Here is a 23,060-nt window from a genome sequence, read left to right as displayed (position 1 = left end):
TCTTCTGGAAGGTTCTCCACTCTCCATAGAGAATCGCTGGAGCTCTGTCAGAGTGACCATTGGGTTCTTGGTCAGCTCCCTAACTAGAGCTCAATTTGGCCGGTCGTTCAGTTTGGCCGGGTGGTCCACTCTAGAAAGAATCCTGGCGGTTCCAAACTTCTTCCATTTACGGATGATGGAGGCCACTATGCTCATTGAGACCTTCAATACTGCAGAAACTTTTCTGTGCCTTCTCCAGATCTGTTCCTCGATACAATCCTGTCTCAGAGGTCTACGGACAACTCCTTGGACTTCATGGCTTGGTTGATGCTCTAACAGGCACTGTTATCTGTGAGACCTAATGTAGACAGGTGTGTGCCTTTCCAAATCATGTCAAATCAACTAAATTTACTACAGGGGGACCCCAATCAAGTTGTAGAAATATCTCAAGAATGATCAGTGGAAACAGGATGCACCTGAGCTCAATTTTGAGTGTCATGGTAAAGGCTGTGAATACTTATGTACATGGGATTTCTTCCTTTAAAATTTTTAAGAAATTTGAAAAGATTTCAAACCAATTTCTTGTATGTTGTCATTATGGGGTATCGTTTGCGAAATTTTGAAGAAAATAATTAATTTAATCCAATCTTGTAATAAGGCTGTAAGATAACAAGTTGTGGAAAAAGTGAAGCACTGTGAATACTTACTGGATGCACTATATACAGTGTATTAAAATGTGGAAAAAGTGAAACGCTGTGAATACTTACCGGATGCACTATATAAATGTGTATATATATATATATATATATATATATATATACATACATTTGGTATCTCACAAAAGTGAGTACACCCCTCACATTTTTGTAAATATTTTTTTACACCTTTTCCTGTGACTACACTGAAGAAATTACACTTTGCTACAATGTAAAGTAGTGCGTGTACAGCTTGTATAACAGTGAAAATTTGCTGTCCCCTCCAAATAACTCAACATACAGCCATTATTGTCTAAACCGCTGGCAACAAAAGTGAGTACACCACTAAGTGAAAATGTCCAAATTGGGCCCAAAGTGTCAATATTTTGTGTGGCCACCATTATTTTCCAGCACTGCCTTAACCTTCTTGGGCATGGAGTTCCCCAGAGCTTCACAGGTTGCCACTGGAGTCCTCTTCCACTCCTCCATGATGACATCACGGGGCTGGTGGATGTTAGAGACCTTGCGCTCCTCCACTTTCCATTTGAGGATGCCTCACAGATGCTCAATAGGGTTTAGGTCTGGAAACATGCTTTGCCAGTCAATCACCTTTACCCTCAGCTTCTTTAGCAAGACAGTGGTCATCTTGGAGGTGTGTTTGGGGGTCATTATCATGTTGGAATACTGCCTTGCGGCCCAGTCTCTGAAGGGAAAGGATCATGCTCTGCTTCAGTATGTCACAGGACATGCTGGCATTCATGGTTCCCTCAATGAACTTAGCTCCCCAGTGCCGGCAGCACTCATGCAGCCCCAGACCATGACACTCCCACCACCATGCTTGACTGTAGGCAAGACACATTTGTCTTTGTACTCCTCACCTGGTTGCCGCCACACACGCTTGGCACCATCTGAACCAAATAAGTTTATCTTGGTCTCATCGGACCACAGGACATAGATCCAGTAATCCATGTCCTTAGTCTGCTTACATTCAGCAAACTGTTTGCAGTCTTTCTTGTGCATCATCATCTTTAGAAGAGGCTTTCTTCTGGGACAACAGCCATGCAGACCAATTTGATGCAGTGTGCAGTATATGGTCTGAGCACTGAAAGGCTGACCCCCCACCCCTGACCCCTCACCCCTTCAACCTCTGAAGAAATGCTGGCAGCACTCATATGTCTATTTCCCAAAGACAACCTCTGGATATGATGCTGAGCATGTGCATTCATCTTCTTTGGTCGACCATGGCTGGGCTTGTTATGAGTGGAACCTGTCCTGTTAAACCGCTCTGTGGTCTTGGCCACCGTGCTGCAGCTCAGTTTCAGGGTCTTGGCAATCTTCTTATAGCCTAGGCCATCTTTATGTAGAGCAACAATTCTTTTTTTTCCGATCCTCAGAGAGTTGTTTGACATGAGATGCTATATTGAACTTCCAGTGATCAGTATGAGAGAGTGAGAGGGATAACACCGAATTTAACTCACCTGCTCCTCATTCACACCTAAGACATTGTAACATTAATGAGTCACATAACACATGGGGAGGGATAAATGGTTAATTGGCCCAATTTGGACATTTTCACTTAGGGGTGTACTCGCTTTTGTTGCCAGCGTTTTAGACATTAATGGCTGCATGTTGAGTTATTTTGAGGGGCTTACAAATTTACACTGTTATACAAGCTGTACACTCACTACTTTACATTGTAGCAAAGTGTCATTTCTTCAGTATTGTCACATGAAAAGATATAATAAAATATTTACAAAAATGTAAGGGGTGTACTCACTTTTGTGAGATACTATATGTATAAAGTTTAAAAATTTTGTTTTGCAAAACATGGCTCAAGAGTAAAAAGCAGATACTTCAAAGTACTTGCTCACACATTGCACATTATTTTCAACCATCTAAGAATCCCAAAATCCTGGGATGATCTGATATAAAAATTCCAACACTCTCTAGCAGAGCAGATAGCTGGCCTGCCCCTTCCACCTTCTGTACCTTTGTACCGGCCACCAAGATTGTCCTTCCATACAATAAGTCAGTAGAAATGTTCAGAAGGCAGAAGGGAGTAGATTAGCATTCCATATTCTAGGTAGTGTTGGCCTTTTCATATTAGAGCACCCCAGGATTTAGGGTTTCTGGGGAAACTAAGAAGAGTTTCTAAGATATGTGCAAGCACTGCAGGACACTTTACAAAGTTTATGCTAATGTTGGAATTTCATTAAAGTACATTTATGATTCAGTAGAGGCAAAGGAGAGTAGGCACTGTTTTTTTTTTTTTTTTTTTTTTTTTTATGTCCCGATTGCCATTACATGGTAAATTATTTTAAAATTCCCTCTTGTACATTTTCTTTTCCAGTAACAGGAAATATACTGTACACCCTTATCATGTAACTAATTATTTTGCTTGCCAATTTGAAATAGAGAAGGACTGCATAGTGAAATAAACTACTGGGGGGGGGGGCGCATGCGCGAAGCAGACCCGAATGGCTTCTCTGTAGCTCCGCTCTGCACACCTTGGGTACACTAACAGGCCTCCACCTCTTCACAAGCGGTGGATTCCCCCTCCACTACAGCACCGTAGGAAGTTGATCTCTGCTGATCTCGGGGATTCCATGAGTCCGTCAGAGAAAGGCAAGTCTAAGGCGGTGCAGGGCCCGAAGCTGCAACAGCGCCAGCCGCTCATGATGGCGCCGAGTCTACCAAAGGAGAGAACAGCACACTGCTCTCTGGCGGCATCAGAGGGATCCCCAGATAGCTCCCGCCAATTCCCTACAGCCTTTCCGTCCCAAGAGAAGGACAGTGAGATATCCTGGCAGGAAAAAATAAGGGAGATAGTGAAGGAGGAGCTTATCACGGTCGCTAAAAGGCTCACTTCAGACATTTAGAAGGAGCTAAAGAAACCGAGTCAGTGCTCATCCCTCTCTGAAGCCAGGCTGGATGCAGCCACCACAGTCCTAGATGCCCATGAGAAAGATCTGGAGGAATTGCAGGGCGAGCTGGCCTCACTGCATGCTCAGCTAGAGGATGCCGAGAACAGGGCCCGCCAGAGTAACGTTAGAGTCCAGGGGCTCCCGGAGACCATCACAGACTTGCAGGGCTCCATGCTGGCCCTGTTGCAGGAATTAATTGCATCCATCCCAGCAGAAAGATTTGAAATGGACAGAGTGCATAGGGCCCTGACCCGCAAAAATCCAGAGGGTCTACCACAGGATGTTATCCTGAAATTCTATTATTACCGTACTAAGGAAGCTGTGATGTGGGCTTCCAGGGATTCCCATTTGCTTACTTTTCAAGGCCACCCATACCAAGTATTTTCTGATTTATCTCAATCAACTATACTGAAAAGTCAAGCACTAAAGCCTCTCCTCTAACTCCTACAGGCCCAAAATATACGATACCGGTGGGGCTTTTCCTTTAAAATCTCCTTTGTCTATCAGGACTCTCATTACGATGCCCGACATTTGTGGAACTTCGGGTCCACCTTCTGTCAATTGGATTGGAAGTGCCGGCCGACCTTCCCTCCCAACAAGCTGCATCCTTGCAGAACCAACGCACCATGAGATCTACTTCAGTGGGATATGCGTGTCAAAATCAGAAGCTGGGTTCTCAAAGGTCACAAGCCTTACAGGTCCTCCACTCACAGGCACTCCAAACCGTGGGCAACAGGTGATCCTCCCAGGTGCTTATTTTGGATCCAGTCTTTGTCTTACTGACAGAGGCAGTTTGCGGTCGGGTAATGTACTTATTTGAATTCTGGCGAGCGTGGGGATTCCAGAACTGGTTACCCTTGAAGTCGCTGCAATGGTTAACTGTTCTTGTGTGTTACCAATTCCCCCTGCCCCATTTGTTTCCCCCTCATGCCACACACAATTCTGGACTTCTCTAAATCAACGTAACAACTGCATATCCCTGGGGGGAGGCAAAAGGGAGTTATTTTGCTTTATTTTTGTGCAAGACTGTTTCAAATAGAGTTGCTCCTACTTAATATATTGCATTGATGAATTAGTATGTTTAGGATGTTGGTGCTTCCCCCATGCGGGGAACCTACTGTTATCTTAATTTTTTTATTTTTTTTTTGTACTCTCTAGTTATCTTTTCTACAAATTATTCTTCATGGTGTTGTTCACTGTTATTCTTGTAGCTGCATTACCAAACCATTCCATTACTGTTATGGGGGTTCCCCTTCGTGTGGTAAGGGCCAAGCCCTAATTTGTGGGCTCTGTTGGTGTGGTGACCTGCATGATGGGGAACCTACTGTTATTTCAATTGGTTCTCTAAGTTGGCTTTTTGTTTATAAACATACTTTGTTGCACGCAGTTCTTATATCTAGACCTCCTGCTCTCCCTATCCCCCCCCCCTTTTTTCTGCTTTTCTCCTCTTTTCCCTCCTCTCTTTTCCTTCCTCCCCTTACCCACCAATGGGAATGCTTATAAGTGCTGTGGCCTTAATCATACTTGTATGTTTTTGATATATACATACATAGGGATGTGGCTTGGTACCTGATATAGACTTGTGTTTGGAGGATGTTGGTGTGTTTTTGGTGGGGGGGAGATTTTTTTTTTTTAACTTCCTCCTTCCATAATATTGATTATGGATATCCTGCCATTATTACAGATGTCTTTACATTTGAGAGGCCCATTGTGCCCGAGGTTATCCATGCCTCCCTCGTTCCATTGGTTGTAATGGCTCCCTCTCGGTGTGGAGCCCATCTACGACCATTGGTTGGTTCCTCACCCCCGGGTGCTGGGTGCCATGGGTACCATAACGGTACCAGATTTATTCCCTGGCTGCGCTGGCTCCTAGCCAGGGCTTCTCTTTTCTCAGTTCTTAAGTTTCTCTTCTCTATTCATTTTTTTTCTTTTCTTCTCTTTTCTCTTTTGCCCGGGGGTTCTGTGGCTGTTTCAGTGAATGTCCTGACCATAATACTTTAGGATTTTCCTATGTCCCCAAATTGCCTTTCCCTAAATGTTCAGGGACTAAATTCACCTCAAAAGCATCCCAAGGTTTTCCGTTACCTCCGATCCCACAGAATTAATATAGCTTGTGTACAAAAAATGCACTTTGCATCTTCCTCAACCCCGCAATACTTCGACGACCGTTACTGCCAAGTGTATCACACTACTGTCTCTACCAAACAACGCAAAATTCTGATTCCACAACCGAGTTCCTTTCACATGCGAGAAATCCATTGCAGACCCACAGGGTCCGTATTTACTACTTAAGGGTACCCTGATGGATCAAGAGATGACAATCTGTTCTTATTATGCTCCCAGTGAGCGTCAGCTCCCTTTTTTATGTCATCTATTTAATCTAGTACACACCCAGTTAATAGGCACCTTATTGCTTTGTGGGGATTCTAATATGGTGCTTAACCCCAGCCTGGACTGTTCAGTCCCTGTCACGGGGGCGCAGAATCCCCCTCCAGATCCTACAGGGACCTTCTAGATACTATGGGTTTAGTAGACATGTGGAGGGAATTACACCCCCTTTTACAAAAGATTATACTTACTATTCTCATTCCAATGCTCGCTTTTCTCGTATTGACCATGGGTATGTCTCACGAAAACTTATTCCTCGAGTCTGCTCGGTTTCTATACTAACAGTGCCCTGGTCTGATCACGACCCAATCTTGGTAGTTTGTGATTCACTCTCGCTTAAGCCATTGTTTCATTGGGCAACTATTTGGCAAATTAGGTTTATTGGTGATAAATGTAAAGTTATGCACTTAGGGGCTAAGAATATGCATGCATCATACATACTAGGGGGAGCAGAACTGGTGGAATCCATAGCAGAGAAGGATCTAAGTGTTCTGGTAGATCCTAAGCTTAATAATAGCATGCAATGCCAAGAATATATCATTTTGCCCTTGTACAAATCATTAGTAAGACCTCATCTCGAATATTCAGTTCAGTTTTGGGCACCAGTTCTTAAAAAGAATATCGGGGGAACTGGAGAAAGTGCAAAGAATGGCAACCAAACTGATAAGAGGCATGGAGGAGCTCAGCTATGAGGAAAGATTAGAGGAACTGAATGTATTCCCTCTTGAGAAGAGGAGATTAAGGGGGGATATGATCAACATGTATAAATACATAAGGGGTCCTTATAGTGAATTTGGTGTTGAGTTATTCACTTTAAGGTCAACACAGAGGACAAGGGGGCACTCTTTACGTCTAGAGGAAAACAGATTTCGTCTCCAAATATGGAAAGGTTTCTTCACCGTAAGAGCTGTGAAAATGTAGAATAGGCTCCCTCCAGAGGTGGTTCTGACTAGCTCACTAGATTGCTTTAAAAAAGGCCTAGATTCTTCCCTGGGGGTACATAATATAAATGGCTACTAATATTTACAGGTAAAGTTGATCCAGGGAATACCTGATTGCCTCTCGGGGGATCAGGAAGGAATTTTTTTCCCCCCTGCTGTAGCAAATTGGATCATGCTTTGCTGGGGGGGGGGGGGGGGGCTTGCCTTCCTCTGGATCAACTTCGGGTATAGGATTGTGTATAAGGGATTGTATGGTTGGGTTTTCTATTGTTTTTTTGTTTTTTATTGGTTGAGCTAGATGGACTTGTGCCTTTTTTCAATCTGACTAAATATGTAACTATGTAAGCCCCTAATATCTAGTTGGTGTCTGAATGACTCCCTCCTGTCTCATGATACGCTGGTTCATGTTCGGCAAAATACTTTTAACTAAACCTTTCTTCAGTCTCCTCTCCGGTTACCCTTTGGGAAGCGTATAAAGCAGTAATCCAGGGTCACCTTATTCAACATGCCTGCCGGAGGAAGAAAGAGCGACAGGCTGAGATTAGCCGTCTGGAAGCTGAACTGACCTCTGCTACACTTGAGCTGAAACGTCACCCCTCGACCCGTAATAGAAGTTTGGTTGACGAATTATGCTGTGATCTTGATCTTTGTTTGACGGATAGGGCGGAACACCACTTGCGCTGGACTAAACAAAAGTTTTATGCCAATGCCAATAAGATGGGTTCGTTACTGGCTAATAAACTCAAACCCTTTGATTTTAGGAAACCAGCTTTGTCACTTAAAAGGAGGTTTCAGGTCCGAACATCTAATTCAGGTATTAGCTGTACTTGTCAGGGGCTACCGTCTCAACGAATGAGATCCGAGCCTTTTTACAAAATTCTGCTTTACATTCTTTATGCCAATCTCATGGTAGTATGTTGAGGGCTAATATTAATTGCGCCTTGCAATTAAAACACTCAAAGTACATAAGTGCCCTGGGCCCGATGGCTTTACGGCCTTATTTTATAAAATAATTGTCAGACATAGTGATCCCTCATCTTACAGCTATGTTTAGTAGTCTGAAGGATGACGATCAATTCTCCACGGATATGCTACGGGCCTCAATTGTGATGCTTCCAAAACCTGAAGAAGAAACGCAGTCATGGGCAAATTTCCATCCGATTTCTCTTATTAATATTGATGTAAAACTTCTCCCCAAGGTGCTTGCTAGTCGTTTGAACAAAATCCTACATCCCCTGGTCTCCAAAGATCAAACAGGCTTTGTCCCTCTCAGACAGGTCACTGATAATATACACCGTACGCTCCCATCTAGCCCACAGTCGAACTATACCCCTTATGTTATTGTCCTTGGACATTGGAAAGGCGTTCGACACTTTGTCATGAACATACCTGAAGGAAACCCTTCGTTATAGAGGTCTGGGTGACTCCTTTCTGTGTTGGGTCGATAAGCTATATTCTCAACTGACAGCCTCTATCAAATATATGGGGTATGAATCCTCTACGTTTCCCATTTCACGTGGTGCGTGTCAGGGCTACCCCATATCTCCGCTTCTCTTTATAATAGCCCTTGAACCTCTGGAGGAACACATTCGCTTAAATCCCGATATTCGGGTGGCTGGAACTGGCAGGAGTACATCATAAATTGTCATTGTTTGCAGACAATGTCCTATTATATGTTATGTCTCCTCATACCAGTCTTCCTAACTTACTCTCACATCTGTGCGGTTTTACCTCCTTTGGGTCAATCATACTAAATCCCAAGCACTAAACGTCTCACTACCAGACTCGGTCCAACGCTCTTTGGCAACTAATTTCTCATTCCAATGGTCATTCACTCTTCCCTATCTGGGGATTATTAAACCTCAACCTACCATACACTGTATATGGCAAACTATCCCTCCCTTATCAGATCACTCACTGGAATCGTGGGACAAGTCTGTAATCTCCTGGTGGGGTCGCATCCATGAGATCAAGATGACCTTCCTTCCAAAACTCATGTACGCTTTTCGGGTCCTCCCTGTTCTGATCCCCCCCACACATTCTGTGCTCTTAACAATGTCGCATTCTTATCTTTGATTGGGGCTCAGTCAAACTGAGATTGAAGCAGGCGGTGCTATACAGACAGAAACGTGCAGGAGGTATGGGAGTTCCAAATTTGACATACTACTATAAAGCAGCCCAAATCGCACCTTTGATACAGCTATATGATGGAGAGTCATCTCCTTTGTGGACAGGCATCGATCTAGGGGAATGCAGACCCTGTTTCAGTATCATCCCTTTTATGTCTGCCAGCTCAATTGCGTCCTTAACCTTTAAACCCCATTCTGTCTCACTCGTTAGCAATTTGGGATTCCGTTAAATATTTTGCAGGGCTATTTTCACCTCATCTACCCCTTTTAGAGATCTTTAATTGTCCATGGTTTCCTCCAGGGCTAGATGATCCTTATATGTTCATTGGTGGTGTTCTAAGGGCCTGACAACGGTAGGTTCCTTTCTTATCACTATAGGGATATACACATTCCAACAGCTTCAGGAGGCCTATGAAGCTCCTGCTAGAGAAAGGTACTGCTATCTTCAAATTTGCCACTTCTGAGACTCCCTGATTAAAAAATTATGACAGTTCCTGACCTTCAACTGTGTTTGAAACCAAGTGCCGATCTCAACTGACCACTCGAGGCCTAGTCTCGTTGCTCTATTCTTCCCTTCTGGCAGCCTCTAACACTCAAATCCCCTCCTACGACCAGTTTTCAGAGATGGGTCCGTCCTCTCGTTTTCTGGATTTATAGAGGAAAATCCTGCTCGGCCCGCTGGTGGCGGTCTTGGGCTTCTTTTCTTCTTCTTTTTCTTTTTCACCACTTTCCTCTTCTTGGTCTTCTATTCCTACCCCTTTTCTGTTCTCTTCTTCGTTCTATTTCTTTTCCCTTTTTTTATTTTTATTTTTACTTCTGGTTAATTACAGCCAGAGGCTTATGTGTAGAGGTTGCTACTGTTCTCTGGTCACATTTTTTGGGTTGAACTTTTCTCTCCCTCCATCGGTTTTGGAGACACTTCTCGGACTTTACCTCATATACAAGCATAGGTCAATCTCAAGTACTATCCTATATTGGCTACATGATGATTTCTGGAATATTGTTTCAGCACACCCTCTAGGTTCTGACCACTGAGACCTACATGATATGTTAATATTCCCTAGACCGTAAAGGTTTCCGAGATATTCGAATCTAGCTTTTTTAATCTTTAATCTTTGTTTGAAGCTACAAGATTATACTATGTATGAGGCCTAACTGTCTGTAATATGTATGTAACCTTCTCCAAATTGTCGTTAGCCACTAGCGGTGGCGCATGTTTAATACTTTGAATTTGTCTTTACTCAAAAAAAATATTGTGAAAGAAATAAACTACTGGGCTACTGTGGGAAAATGCTGGCACCTTGTGGTACCTGCTTTTTATTTCTAATCTCTGCTTTTAGTTTACTGCCCACTGCCATACCCACCATACACCTCTCTTGCACATACTGCCTGCCGCTATACCCTCTACACTTCTCTCCTTCACATACTGCCTGTTAGCATACCCTTCGAATTCCCTTCCTGTACATACTGCTCCACACTCCTTGCTGATATACCCCTTGAACTCCTCTTCTGCCCACAGTTCCTCAGCATTGTTTATAACATCCCAACCCTGCCCATATTGTACATGTTATGTACAGTAAATAGGGCAAACATCAGAAACTATCAGCTAATATTTGAATTCTTTCTATGGGCAACACCGCAGTGCTTCTTTATGTAAAATTTCCTCTGAAGTCATTACGCCTTTTTTCCAATAATCAAATTGAGAGAAAAAGATAAGCAAGAAAAGAACTTCACCAAGAGCCATCTGGGCACATTTAATGGTAATAAAAATTCTGATATAGCACCTGGAACATGCAGTCTGAGAAAACAGACATCTGTGGAAATTATAGGGACTGCTGGGGGCAAAGTTATTTCCATATTAGACACCAACTGCACATAGTAACTATGTGAAAACTCTAGTAAACAACAGGTGTAAACTACAGCAACAGTGAAGGCCTCTCGGCGGGGGTCTATCTTTCTTTTATGGAAACCTCTAAAGTCAACTAAAATGGATGTCTTCCCAGGATTTGAATCCAAAATGTCCGCCAAGAACTTTTATACATGAAACTCTGACCAGGGCCTTAAAATTACCCCATCTTGTGCCAACACTACCAGAAGTGGCCACAGCTGTCTCTAGAAAGGGCCAAAAAAACACAGAGGACACGGCATCCTGAGGCTCTGGACTGAGAAACAGAAGTCACCCATGTTTCGAATAATAAGTAATTTCAAGACTTTATTGTTACATATTTATGTTGACCTGCATTCCTAATATTTGGAATAACACACCCTATGCTGTATTTGATTGATAGAATATATCCATAGCTCCAAACTGTCCTTTTTTTGGAACCAAAGCCTTCAGTCCCTCTTTCCTCCTCTTTCCTCCTCAATTGTCCCTCTTTTTGGTCTGATGTACAGATCTAAAAAATGTATTAACTACAACAAGTGTTATTTAACATTATACCTTTGATACAACCTCTAGAGTACCCCATTTGTTATTTAGAATAGCTAGTATAAAGTGAGAATAGCACTTGTGGGTTTACCCAATCATTTTTTTGTTTACTAATTGTTCATGGTCTCATAAACATACGTATCTCACGACCATCTCCTCACTTTGTTCTGCACTCCTGTGGCCCATATTCAGCCAACAGCAGGCTAAATCCCGGTGCCTGCTGATGTCACTATGCCAGTCCAGGCTTTGGAGAGATCCCTACTTTTTTGTTGAGATCCACCCAGATGCCTGACCAGCAGCTGGCTTAGCCTCTCGGAGACTAGCCGCTCCCAACCCCTTTAGAGCACTCTACTCTAGTGAAGACTGGAGGGGCAGAGTGGAGAACCGGTGACTAAGTGAAGACCTGAGAATTAAATGATCAGCAGTCTTTGATCGCTCAGTTCTCAGTCTTAGAGGCAGCGGAGGACAGATGCAGCATCAGATCGATGCTGCATCCACCTAGGTGAGTATGAATGTTTTTTCTAATCCCACACTTCTCTGTATGGAATCATAGAGTTTCAGGGCCCTATTAATGCAAGGTAACAGACTGAGTGTATTTGACCAGGATGAGTAAGGCTTACAATATCTGTTCTTAGAACTTACTAGGGTGGATTTACTAAAGGCAAATAAACTTTGAATTTGCATTCACTTTGTTAAAAATATCCAATTAGATGCAGAGAATTTTTTTTTTCTGTGTGCACATCATGAAATGATGGAACTAGGCAGAGATTTACCACATTTACTAAGCTTTGAGAAAAATTTGTGCAACTGCACTTTAAAAGTGCACAGTGTATTTACCTTTAGTAAATCAACCTCAATCTATCAGTGGTTTGAGCTTTGTAATGCAGCAACTGAGCTGCAGGGGACCATGGTTAATAAGAGGGAGTCAGGGGTGGCTAGTAGGAAACTCTGTCACTTTTCCCCAGGTGGACCAAGTGACAGATTCTCTTTAACACATGCGAATGTGGGATACAGCATTTATTGCCACAGGAGTGTAATATAATCAAAGGGGTGTAATATAAATATAATATGTTATTAAGGAGCTTATATAAGAAATAATTTCTGTGCTGTCCACAGAAGCCATTCAGGTGTTAATGGTATTATGTGGTTCCAGCAGTTGTTACAGTAATATAATATATTATATAATGCTTGTATACAATTTTAGCAATTAGGTTTATAGTTTAAAGTGCTCTAGTATGTAAATATATAGGAACTCTAATATGTAGATATCAAATTCAGTTCTTGAAGCTGAATGTTTCCCCAACTATTGTTCAGTAAAGCTTTGTACCATAATTATAGACCAGAGGCAAACACAAGTGGTAGAAAGGAGCAAGGCCAAGTCCAACTTCATTTCATGAATTTGGCATTATTTTATTAGGACTGCTCTGCACTTCATGGCTCCCCAGGCAGTATAAAGATAACTAAATCTCTAGGTGCTTGCTTCTAGCCCATGTCACTGACCTACAGCTCCTTGTTGAGTTTTAGCCAGAAAAGGGAGTTAACGTTAGAAATGTGTACAAAAAGGCCTCTGGGCAACCCCTGTAGGAAAACCAACTTAGACTTTTGTCCAGTTGGTTTTTAAGATAGTTGAGCATTGTGTAATTCCATATGTCAGCTGCCTTTTTATTGGCTATATGCTTTTCTGATCGCCAGGCCTTCCAGTGTTTATTGCGTACGTACCATTCTGCCAAACAGCTTCTCTGCCCGATCAGTTACATCTCCATCTCACAAGACACAATCATTACAACACCCACATGTTCCCTTATTGCCGTGCAAAGCTTGTCACCAGCAATGACAGTCATCAAGACTGCGTGAAGGTAAAACGATCCACTTCCTATACCTGTAGAGTGCTTGCTCTCTAAATGTATATTATAATCCAATATTACAATATACAGTATCTTACAAAAGTGAGTACACCCCTTACATTTTTGAAAATATTTTATTATATCTTTTCATGTGACAACACTGAAGAAATGACACTTTGCTACAATGTAAAGTAGTGAGTGTACAGCTTGTATAACAGTGTAAATTTGCTGTCCCCTCAAAATAACTCAACACACAGCCATTAATGTCTAAACCGCTGGCAACAAAAGTGAGTACTCCTCTAAGTGACCATGTCCAAATTGAGCCCAAAGTGTCAATATTTTGTGTGGCCACCATTATTTTCCAGCACTGCTCTAACCCTCTTGGACATGGAGTTCACCAGAGCTTCACAGGTTGCCACTGGAGTCCTCTTTCACTCCTCCATGACGACATCACTGAGCTGGTGGATGTTAGAGACCTTGTGCTCCTCCACCTTCCTTTGAGGATGCCCCATTCCATCACCATTACCCTCAGCTTCTTTAGCAAGGCAGTGGTCGTCTTGGAGGTGTGTTTTGAGTCGTTATTAGGTTGGAATACTGCTCTACGGCCCAGTCTCCGAAGAGAGGGGATAATGCTCTGCTTCAGTATGTCACAGTACATGTTGGCATTCATGGTTCCCTCAATGAACTGGTCTTGGCCACTGTTCTGCAGCTCAGTTTCAGGGTCTTGGCAGTCTTCTTAAACCCTGGGCCATCTTTATGTAGAGCAACAATTCTTTTTTCAGATCCTCAGAGAGTTATTTGCCATGAGGTGTCATGTTGAACTTCCAGTGACCAGTATGAGAGAGTAAGAGTGATAACACCAATTTTAACACACCTGCTCCCCATTCACACCTAAGACCTTGTAACACTAACGAGTCACATGACAACGGGGAGGGAAAATGGCTACTTGGGCCCAAATTGGACATTTTCACTAAGGGGTGTACTCACTTTTGTTGCCAGTGGTTTAGACATTAATGGCTGTGTGTTGAGTTATTTTGAGCGGACAGCAAATTTACACTGTTATACAAGCTGTACACTCACTAATTTACATTGTAGCAAAGTGTAATTTCTTCAGTGTTGTCACAGGAAAAGATTTAATAAAATGTTTACAAAAATGTGAGGGGTGTACTCACTTTTGTGAGCTACTGTATGCCTTAGAAAGTTGGAAGGAAGCCTAAACCTAACTAAAGACATAAAAGAGCCAATGGCAAAAATAGCTTAGAGCTTGTGTCCAGGTTTCAATTTTATTGTTATCTATGGGTTTGGTAACAGTAGTTTCTTTCTCTGGGACAAAAAGGGGCAAATCTCATCGAGAGTTGATGCTGGAACAAATGGTAAGCAATAGCTTCTGATAGGAACACTGGTCCTAGTCAGCGGTGGACAGAGTCACCAAAGAGCTCTATGTGAAATCAAGTATTCTTGCTGTAACACAGCAGTCTTATAGGAGTCATGGTAGTCTCCCTGAAGACACGTATACAATAAATGGTGCTGTGCTGCTAGAGTTAACATATAATGCACGAAAAGTATTGTGCAAAGCAAAATAAAAAAATGAAAGAACACTAAGTAGTGCTGATAAGTGCAAGTGCAAAAAGCAATTGAATGGTGTGCAACTCCACAAATAAATACTTAAAAACTATGAATTAATATATACTCCGCCCCCCCCCCCTTATCTCCATCATTTTGTGGGGAAGTGTTCTGTAGTCCACTAAGGAAAACTGGGAAGGCTGATAACATTGAGATATCAGTTCAGTGCTCAGGATATTACATGACTGAGGGACTTGCAGAGCACCGGGGCTCAATTATCTCTAACCCCAGTAATCTAAACACATCTCCTCCATCCCAAAATCACTAGGTGAAATATAATTTTTGATTCAAGTGACCATAGCAACCCTTTATTTTATCTCAAATGAAATTCAATCCAATACTGGAGAATAATGCAATAAATGCATGAGCAGAAACAGGAATACATCCTACCAGGTGTAAGGTCTTTGAAAGCACGTATAAAACCAACAAAAAGCAGCTGTATCTGCCACCCAGAGAAAAGGTGCCCAGCCGCTACTACACCGCCTTGGGGACAATGAACCACTTCCATATTTCCAGATATAACCCAGTAAAGTTAATGTTATCAATGTATCCTACTGTTGTGAAGGGACACCCAAAGCTACGATGTGCCCATTCCAAAATCCTCCAGATTTTTAAGACAACACTGCCTTGAAAGATCCAGAGACCTCTGCCTACTTGTAGGCAGATGCAGTGAACTTGTACTTTCTCCACTGCAGGTGGCGCTCTTCCGCAGTGGCACTGCAGTTGGAGTGGTAGTCAGGAGGAATAGGGTTATTCTATGGATTTCTGGGTCACTGTGGAAGCTATCCCATTGGATGCTGCCGCGCTATGTGACTCTGGCCGTCATCTTGGGTCAGGCAGAGCTTTTTTAGGGCCCTGGCTCCCAGATTTGGCACGCATTTGCCAGTTGGTAGACCAGGGATAGGTACCCCACCTGGTAGGGACAGAACTAGCGTCAGGGAAAGTTTCCTGATGAGGAGGGAAAGCTTAGGGCTTGGAACTTCTCTGGACGTCTGGCTGTTTAGGCCGCATTCTTCCCCTCTGTACAGATGCTGGCAGTTCGGCTGCATTCTGCTCTCTACCCGCTGTTGGAACTGTGGGTGTTCTGTTCCCAGTTGGGCTGCCTTTCCACCAGGTTATTTCATAAATAAATCCTCCAGCCCACTGAACAACTCCGCCTCTACTGCTCACAACAGTCATGCCGGCCCTCCTCTTAGCTTCATTCAGATCCAGGCAATATGCTTTTTCTTGTTCTTGAGTTTTGATATACTTTGATTATTATTACTATACAGAATGTGTATCATACCTATATGCTTATTACAACACTTGATTGTTTATCCAATTGAAGAGTCATAGTGGAGTAACTGGACTTCTGTTATCCCCCACAGGCTTGAGTCGTGCAGCTCTTCCATTCGGGTTGATGCGTAGGGAGCTGGCATGTGAAGGATACCCGATCGAATTAAGGTGCCCGGGCAGTGACGTTATCATGGTGGAAAATGCCAACTATGGGAGGACGGACGACAAGATTTGCGACGCCGACCCCTTCCAAATGGAGAACGTGCAGTGCTACCTGCCGGACGCCTTCAAGATTATGTCGCAGAGGTGGGTAATAGGCTTGCTTTCACACCAAACAATTTATTTCCTCTAATATACTGTATGTTTCTAGGTTGTCAGGTAACATTTGTACCGATGGCTATATTTTGGAGCTTTCCTTTCGGAAGATTTCCCATAGAAGTATAAGTGTAGCAGCTGTCTGTATTTTGCAAGCTATTCTGTGGTTTTTGGAGCAGTAATAAGCAATACTCCAAAGTCCCATAAAATAGAGAGAGTGCTGGAATTGCAGGGTTCTGTCATTATGCTGTTGAGATGATCTTAAGGTCTCTGACAGTTTTATTCTGTGATTTTGCTGGACTATTACATGTATATCTGCATTTCCAAAGGTATTTCTTGTCATTTAAAGTACGGAAATATTCACATACCTTAGTTAGCATTCCAGTTGACTTTTTAGATATATAAATAGACCGACCGGTGAAAAATGAATATATTTAGAGCAGTGACGGGATGTTTAACCACTTCCTGCCTGTCATATGACATCCTTTCAGTGGTTCTGCGGGGATGATGCCTGCTTATACAGACATCATCCCGGTATTGTTTTTCTCATCAATCAATTCCCTACGATTTAAAAGCCATCCTAGAAGCTAATTAGCTGCTGGATAGCTTTTACCGCTGCCCTCCAGTGCCTCTCGGAGCTCTATTTTGCGAGCAGGGAGCCTGGCACTGAAGCCGGCGGTTCCGCCGGCTTGTCATAGAGCTAAACAAGAACTGCATTGGTCCTGACCATCTCTATGGTATTAGAAACCTGAAGCAGAGTATTTTTGTCACTTCCCATTTCGATCTGTTTAGCAGCCGTTGCAGGCTAGTGCAAGCATCATATCAGACCGACCTTGGTCTGATCGGATGCTTTTAGGAGCAGAGAAGATATCTGGGGTCTAATAGAGCCTGGATACCTCAGTAAAGAGGACCTGTCACTGCTGATTGTTGGCACAAGGGATGTTTACATTCCTTATCACAGCAATAAAAGTGATAAAAAAAATAAATAAAAAGAGACAGTGTAAAAATAAAAAAATAATAATAATAACATGAATAAAATTAAATAATATTAAATGTTTATTAAGCACCCCCCCTTCAACCATGCTAGCACGTAAAGGTGAGTGCACACATCAGTCCTGCACACATACGTAAACGGCAACCGCACAACCCGTGAGGTATCAAGGTGAACGTCAGTGCAAGAATAGTTCTAGCACCAGACCTCCTGTGTAAATCTAAACTGGTAACCAGTAAAATCTTTTAACCACCTAGGCGGTAATCCCGAGCGTGAGTCGGGGTGGATTTTTCATTGCAGGAGCGGTAACCCCGAGTCACGCTCGGGGTGGATTGCAGAGAGCGCAGCGGTGTTCTCTTACCTTATCCTGGCGATCCAGCGATGATATCTCATTGCTGAGATCACCAGCTGAGAGTCCCGCCACTCCTCCGTCCAGCGTCGGTCTGATTACTTCCTAGTTCCGTTCCCTGCAGCAGCAATGCTGCATGCGAGCGGAACTAGGGAGGGAAATTCAAAAAAAAAAAAAAAACGTTGCACAAAACACAAAACACATCTTATATTTTTTATATATATATATATGCATATATATATATGTGTATATATATATATATATATATATATATATATATATATATATATATATATGCGCATATATATATATACCGGTATATATATATATATATATATATATATATATATACATGCATATATATATATGTGTATATATATATATATATATATATATATATATATATATATATATATATATGCACACACACACATATATATATATATAAAATTATATTATTGATTCATTTATAATTCATGCGTTATATATTATATATATATATATATATATATATATATATATATATATATATATATATATATATGTGTGTATATATATATATATATATATATATACACACACACACACATATATCTATATATAATATATAATGCATGAATTATAATCTAATCAATAATATAATTTTATTATATATATTATATATTAAATAATAAAATATTATTATTGATTCGATTATAATTCACGCATTTGTGTTTCAAATTTATCACATCTGGGATGTCTACTAGAGTCTTGTTTTGGTCAGGTTTAAGTCAGTAATTACTAAGAATTGTAGGCCTATAATACATAACGCCAAATTTCCATGAAAACAATTGTACCGCTTTTGGTATGTAATTCCTGACATAATCATACCGCCAGGGAGGTTAAAGCATAGTCTATAGAGATTTTTAGGTACAGTAGTTTGGTGCTGTTTCATGCGCATATGCAATTTTAAAGCATGACGTGTTAAGTATCTTTTTACTCAGCTTAACATCATCTTTTACATTTTAACAACAAAATGTGTATTATATTGTGTTTGTGTACACTAAAATTAATGATAGTGTATTTTTTCCAAAAAATAAGCGTTAAAAAAAATGCTGCACAAATACCACGCGACATAAAAAAATTGCAACCCCCACCATTTTATTCTCTAGGGCCTCTAAAAGTATACATATAATGTTTGAGGGTTCTAAGTAATTTTCTAGCAAAAAAAAATGATGGTTTTACATGTAAGAGAGAAGTGTCAAAATTGGCCTGGGCGGGAAGTAGTTAAAAAAGGTTCAGATTTAGTGGTAAAGGGTATGCGTGAGTCGACATCTGAACTCCATAATAAGTGCACATGTATGTTCAATAAAATAATTGCTTGTATTTTTTACCACTTGACCTCCAGAAGCTTTTTACCCCCCTTCATGACCAGGCCATTTTTTGTTATTCAGCACTGCAGTACTTTAAAGAGGTTGTAAAAAAAAAACCTGAAAGACAAAGGCATAATGAGTTAGTATGCATGGCATACTAGCTCATTATGAAATACTTACCTTAGAACTAAGCCCTCCAGCGGCAACCTTATGCAATGCTGTACCCAAATGACATTAATATCATTTTTTAAACACAAATAGAGCTTTCTTTTGGTGGTATTTGATCACCACTGGTTTTTTTTATTTTTTATTACATAAATGAAAAAATACTGAAAATGTTGGAAAAAAAAAACAATTCATAAATTTAAGCAAAAATTTATTCTGCTACAAGCCTTTGGTAAAAACTAAACTGCATTTTTTGGGGACACTATACTATTACAGACATCCCAAGTCTCCCGCGAGGTGCGGGAGCTTCCCACATTTGAGCTTTGCTTCCCTGACACCCACAAGTGCCACGCGATATCCTGGCTGTCCGCACAGAGCTGATGCTTCCTGTATAGTTTCGGCTCCATCCTGTCATGGGCGGAGTGATATCAAATGCACTCCGCCTGTGAGAGGAAAGATACAGGAAGCATCGGCTCTACATGCTTCCTCCAGCGCCGCTCCTCACACTCCGTTAATCATGTGTCGCAGTAACCACCAGCAGTACCGTCCAGCAGTACCAGCCTGCAGTAACCACCAGCAGTACCAGCCAGCAGTACCCACCAGCAGTACCAGCCAGCAGTACCCACCAGCAGTAGCAGACAGCAGTACCCACCAGCAGTACCAGCCAGCAGTAACCACCAGCAGTACCCACCAGCAGTACCAGCAAGAAGTACCCACTAGCAGTACCAGTCAGCAGTACCCACCAGCAGTACCAGCCTGCAGTAACCATCAGAAGTACTCACAAGCAGTACCAGCCAGCAGTACCCACCAAACAGTACCAGCCAGCAGTAACCACCAGCAGTACCAGCTAGAAGTACCCACTAGCAGTACCAGTCAGCAGTACCCACCAGCAGTACCAGCCTGCAGTAACCACCAGCAGTACCCACAAGCAGTACCAGCCAGCAGTACCCACCAGCAGTACCAGCCAGCAGTAACTACCAACAGTACCCACCAGCAGAACCAGCCAGCAGTACCCCCCAGCTGTACCCACCAGCAGTACCAGCCAGCAGTACCCACCAGCAATACCAGCCAGCAGTACCAGCCCACAGTAACCACCAGCAGTACCAGTCAGCAGTAACCACCAGCAGTACCCACCAGAAGTGCCCACTAGCAGTACCCATCAGCAGTACCAGCCAGCAGTACCCATCAGCAGTACCCACCAGCAGTAACCACCAGCAGTATCCACCAGCGGTACCAGCCAGCAGTATCCACCAGCAGTACCAGCCAGCAGTACCCACCAGCAGTAGCAGACAGCAGTACCCACCAGCAATACCAGCCAGCAGTAACCACCAGCAGTACCCACCAGCAGTACCAGCAAGAAGTACCCACTAGCAGTACCAGTCAGCAGTACCCACCAGCAGTACCAGCCTGCAGTAACCATCAGAAGTACTCACAAGCAGTACCAGCCAGCAGTACCCACCAAACAGTACCAGCCAGCAGTAACCACCAGCAGTACCAGCTAGAAGTACCCACTAGCAGTACCAGTCAGCAGTACCCACCAGCAGTACCAGCCTGCAGTAACCACCAGCAGTACCCACAAGCAGTACCAGCCAGCAGTACCCACCAGCAGTACCAGCCAGCAGTAACTACCAACAGTACCCACCAGGAGAACCAGCCAGCAGTACCCCCCAGCTGTACCCACCAGCAGTACCAGCCAGCAGTACCCACCAGCAATACCAGCCAGCAGTACCAGCCCACAGTAACCACCAGCAGTACCAGTCAGCAGTAACCACCAGCAGTACCCACCAGAAGTGCCCACTAGCAGTACCAATCAGCAGTACCCATCAGCAGTACCAGCCAGCAGTACCCATCAGCAGTACCCACCAGCAGTAACCACCAGCAGTATCCACCAGCGGTACCAGCCAGCAGTATCCACCAGCAGTATCCAACAGTGGTACCAGCCAGCAGTAACCACCAGCAGTACCCATCAGCAGTACCAGCCAGCAGTACCCACCAGCAGTACCAGCCAGCAGTAAACACCAATAGTTGCCACCAGCAGTACCCACCAGCAGTTCCAGCCAGCTGTAAACCCCAGCAATACCAGCCAGCAGTACCAGCTAGCAGTACCCACCAGCAAGCAGTATGCGCCAGCAGTACATGCCAACAGTACCCGTCCAGCAGTGCCAGCCAGCAGTACCCACCAACAATACCCACCAGCAGTACCAGCCTGCAGTAAAGCATGATTATAACTTAAGTATCCCAGCATGTACAGTGTTTCTGACTACTACCACCATGACCACTTCAAATCACTGAAGTGGTCATGGTTATTAGAGTGTTCCTTTAATATCTCTCAGAAGAAGTAAACCTCTGTATACTGATAATGCGGAGTGCCACCTCCCTGAAATGAGTTTGCCACCTCCCTGAAATTCGTTTTTTGCAGGTTGGGATGTCTGCTATTAGGGACACGAGTATACTTCTGATCATGATCAAGATACTGACACTATACTAGTAATGGCGGTGATTAGCAACTTATAGTGTGACTGTGATAGTGTGGCGGACAATCTGGCACACCAACTGACTCATACTGCCATCTCTAGTGACACTAATACAGTGATCAGTGATAATACTGTACACTGTACTAATGACACTGGCTGGGTGACAGGAGTGATCAGGAGGGCAATCAAGGGGTTATTTGTGTGCCTATAACAAGTGTATACAAGTGTACGTGTGCTGCCTTTACTTACAGATCTGGCTGGAGTCTCTCCTTACTTTCAGTACTTATGTTAACTAACACACAAATCACTGTTGAACAAACAAGGAGTCACTGCTCAAGGTGGTGTAATTGCCTGATGACTCACACAGGTGCATGCCCCGGCTCGCCTCCGTGAAAACTTGATAAAAGAAAAGGAATTGGCAGCACTCCAGGTTGAGTCAAAATCCAGGTTTATTGACTGGACATCCAAATATGACAATCGTGACAAGGTAGACACGTTTCACACACTGACTGTGTGCTTAATCATTACTAATGATTAAGCACACAGTCAGTGTGTGAAACGTGTCTACCTTGTCACGATTGTCATATTTGGATGTCCAGTCAATAAACCTGGATTTTGACTCAACCTGGAGTTAAGCACACAGTCAGTGTGTGAAACGTGTCTACCTTGTCACGATTGTCATATTTGGATGTCCAGTCAATAAACCTGGATTTTGACTCAACTTGGAGTGCTGCCAATTCCTTTTCTTTTACACAAATCACTGTGCTGTGATTGGGCACAGCCATTTAGTGGGTATATATCATTGGCTGTAACCTGCTGACAAACTCATGCTGTGTCCAATCATAGCACAGATCAGTAGGGGGTGGGCACGTATGTGCGCCTCTAAACCAGGAAGTTCACTGCAAGATATAGGTACGTCGTCATGCCTGGGAGAGTCTCCCACCAGCAGTAAATGTATTGCTGGCGGTCGGCAAGCGGGTAAATACAACTAATTAAGGGCTTGTTTACAATAATGGCAAGGACTTCCACTCCTCTGAAAAGCTATCCACACACATATCACTTTTTAGAGGCATTTGATCTGTCATCTCCTCATTGCCTGTTTTAACTCCCTAAGCGCCTCACCACCATGCCACAATTGTGTGCATTGCAAATGAGTACGGGGCAGTTGCAACACACCCTATTCACTTG

General features: G+C 42.9%; 1 protein-coding gene across 4 annotated transcripts in view; it reads left to right on the top strand.

The window, feature by feature from the left end:
* Positions 1-23,060, top strand: part of ADGRL1 (adhesion G protein-coupled receptor L1) — a 617,999-nt gene that overhangs the window by 356,986 nt on the left and 237,953 nt on the right. For all 4 annotated transcript variants that reach the window (XM_082254819.1, XM_082254817.1, XM_082254818.1 and 1 more), the window contains exon 3: positions 16,319-16,532. In XM_082254819.1, coding sequence (XP_082110945.1) covers positions 16,319-16,532 — 214 coding nt within the window. The remainder of the gene's footprint in view (positions 1-16,318; positions 16,533-23,060) is intronic.

This window comes from Pelophylax lessonae, assembly GCF_965119305.1.
Source record: "Pelophylax lessonae genome assembly, chromosome: 4".
Lineage (NCBI taxonomy): Eukaryota > Metazoa > Chordata > Amphibia > Anura > Ranidae > Pelophylax > Pelophylax lessonae.
This window is presented reverse-complemented; position numbering and strand designations above follow the sequence as displayed.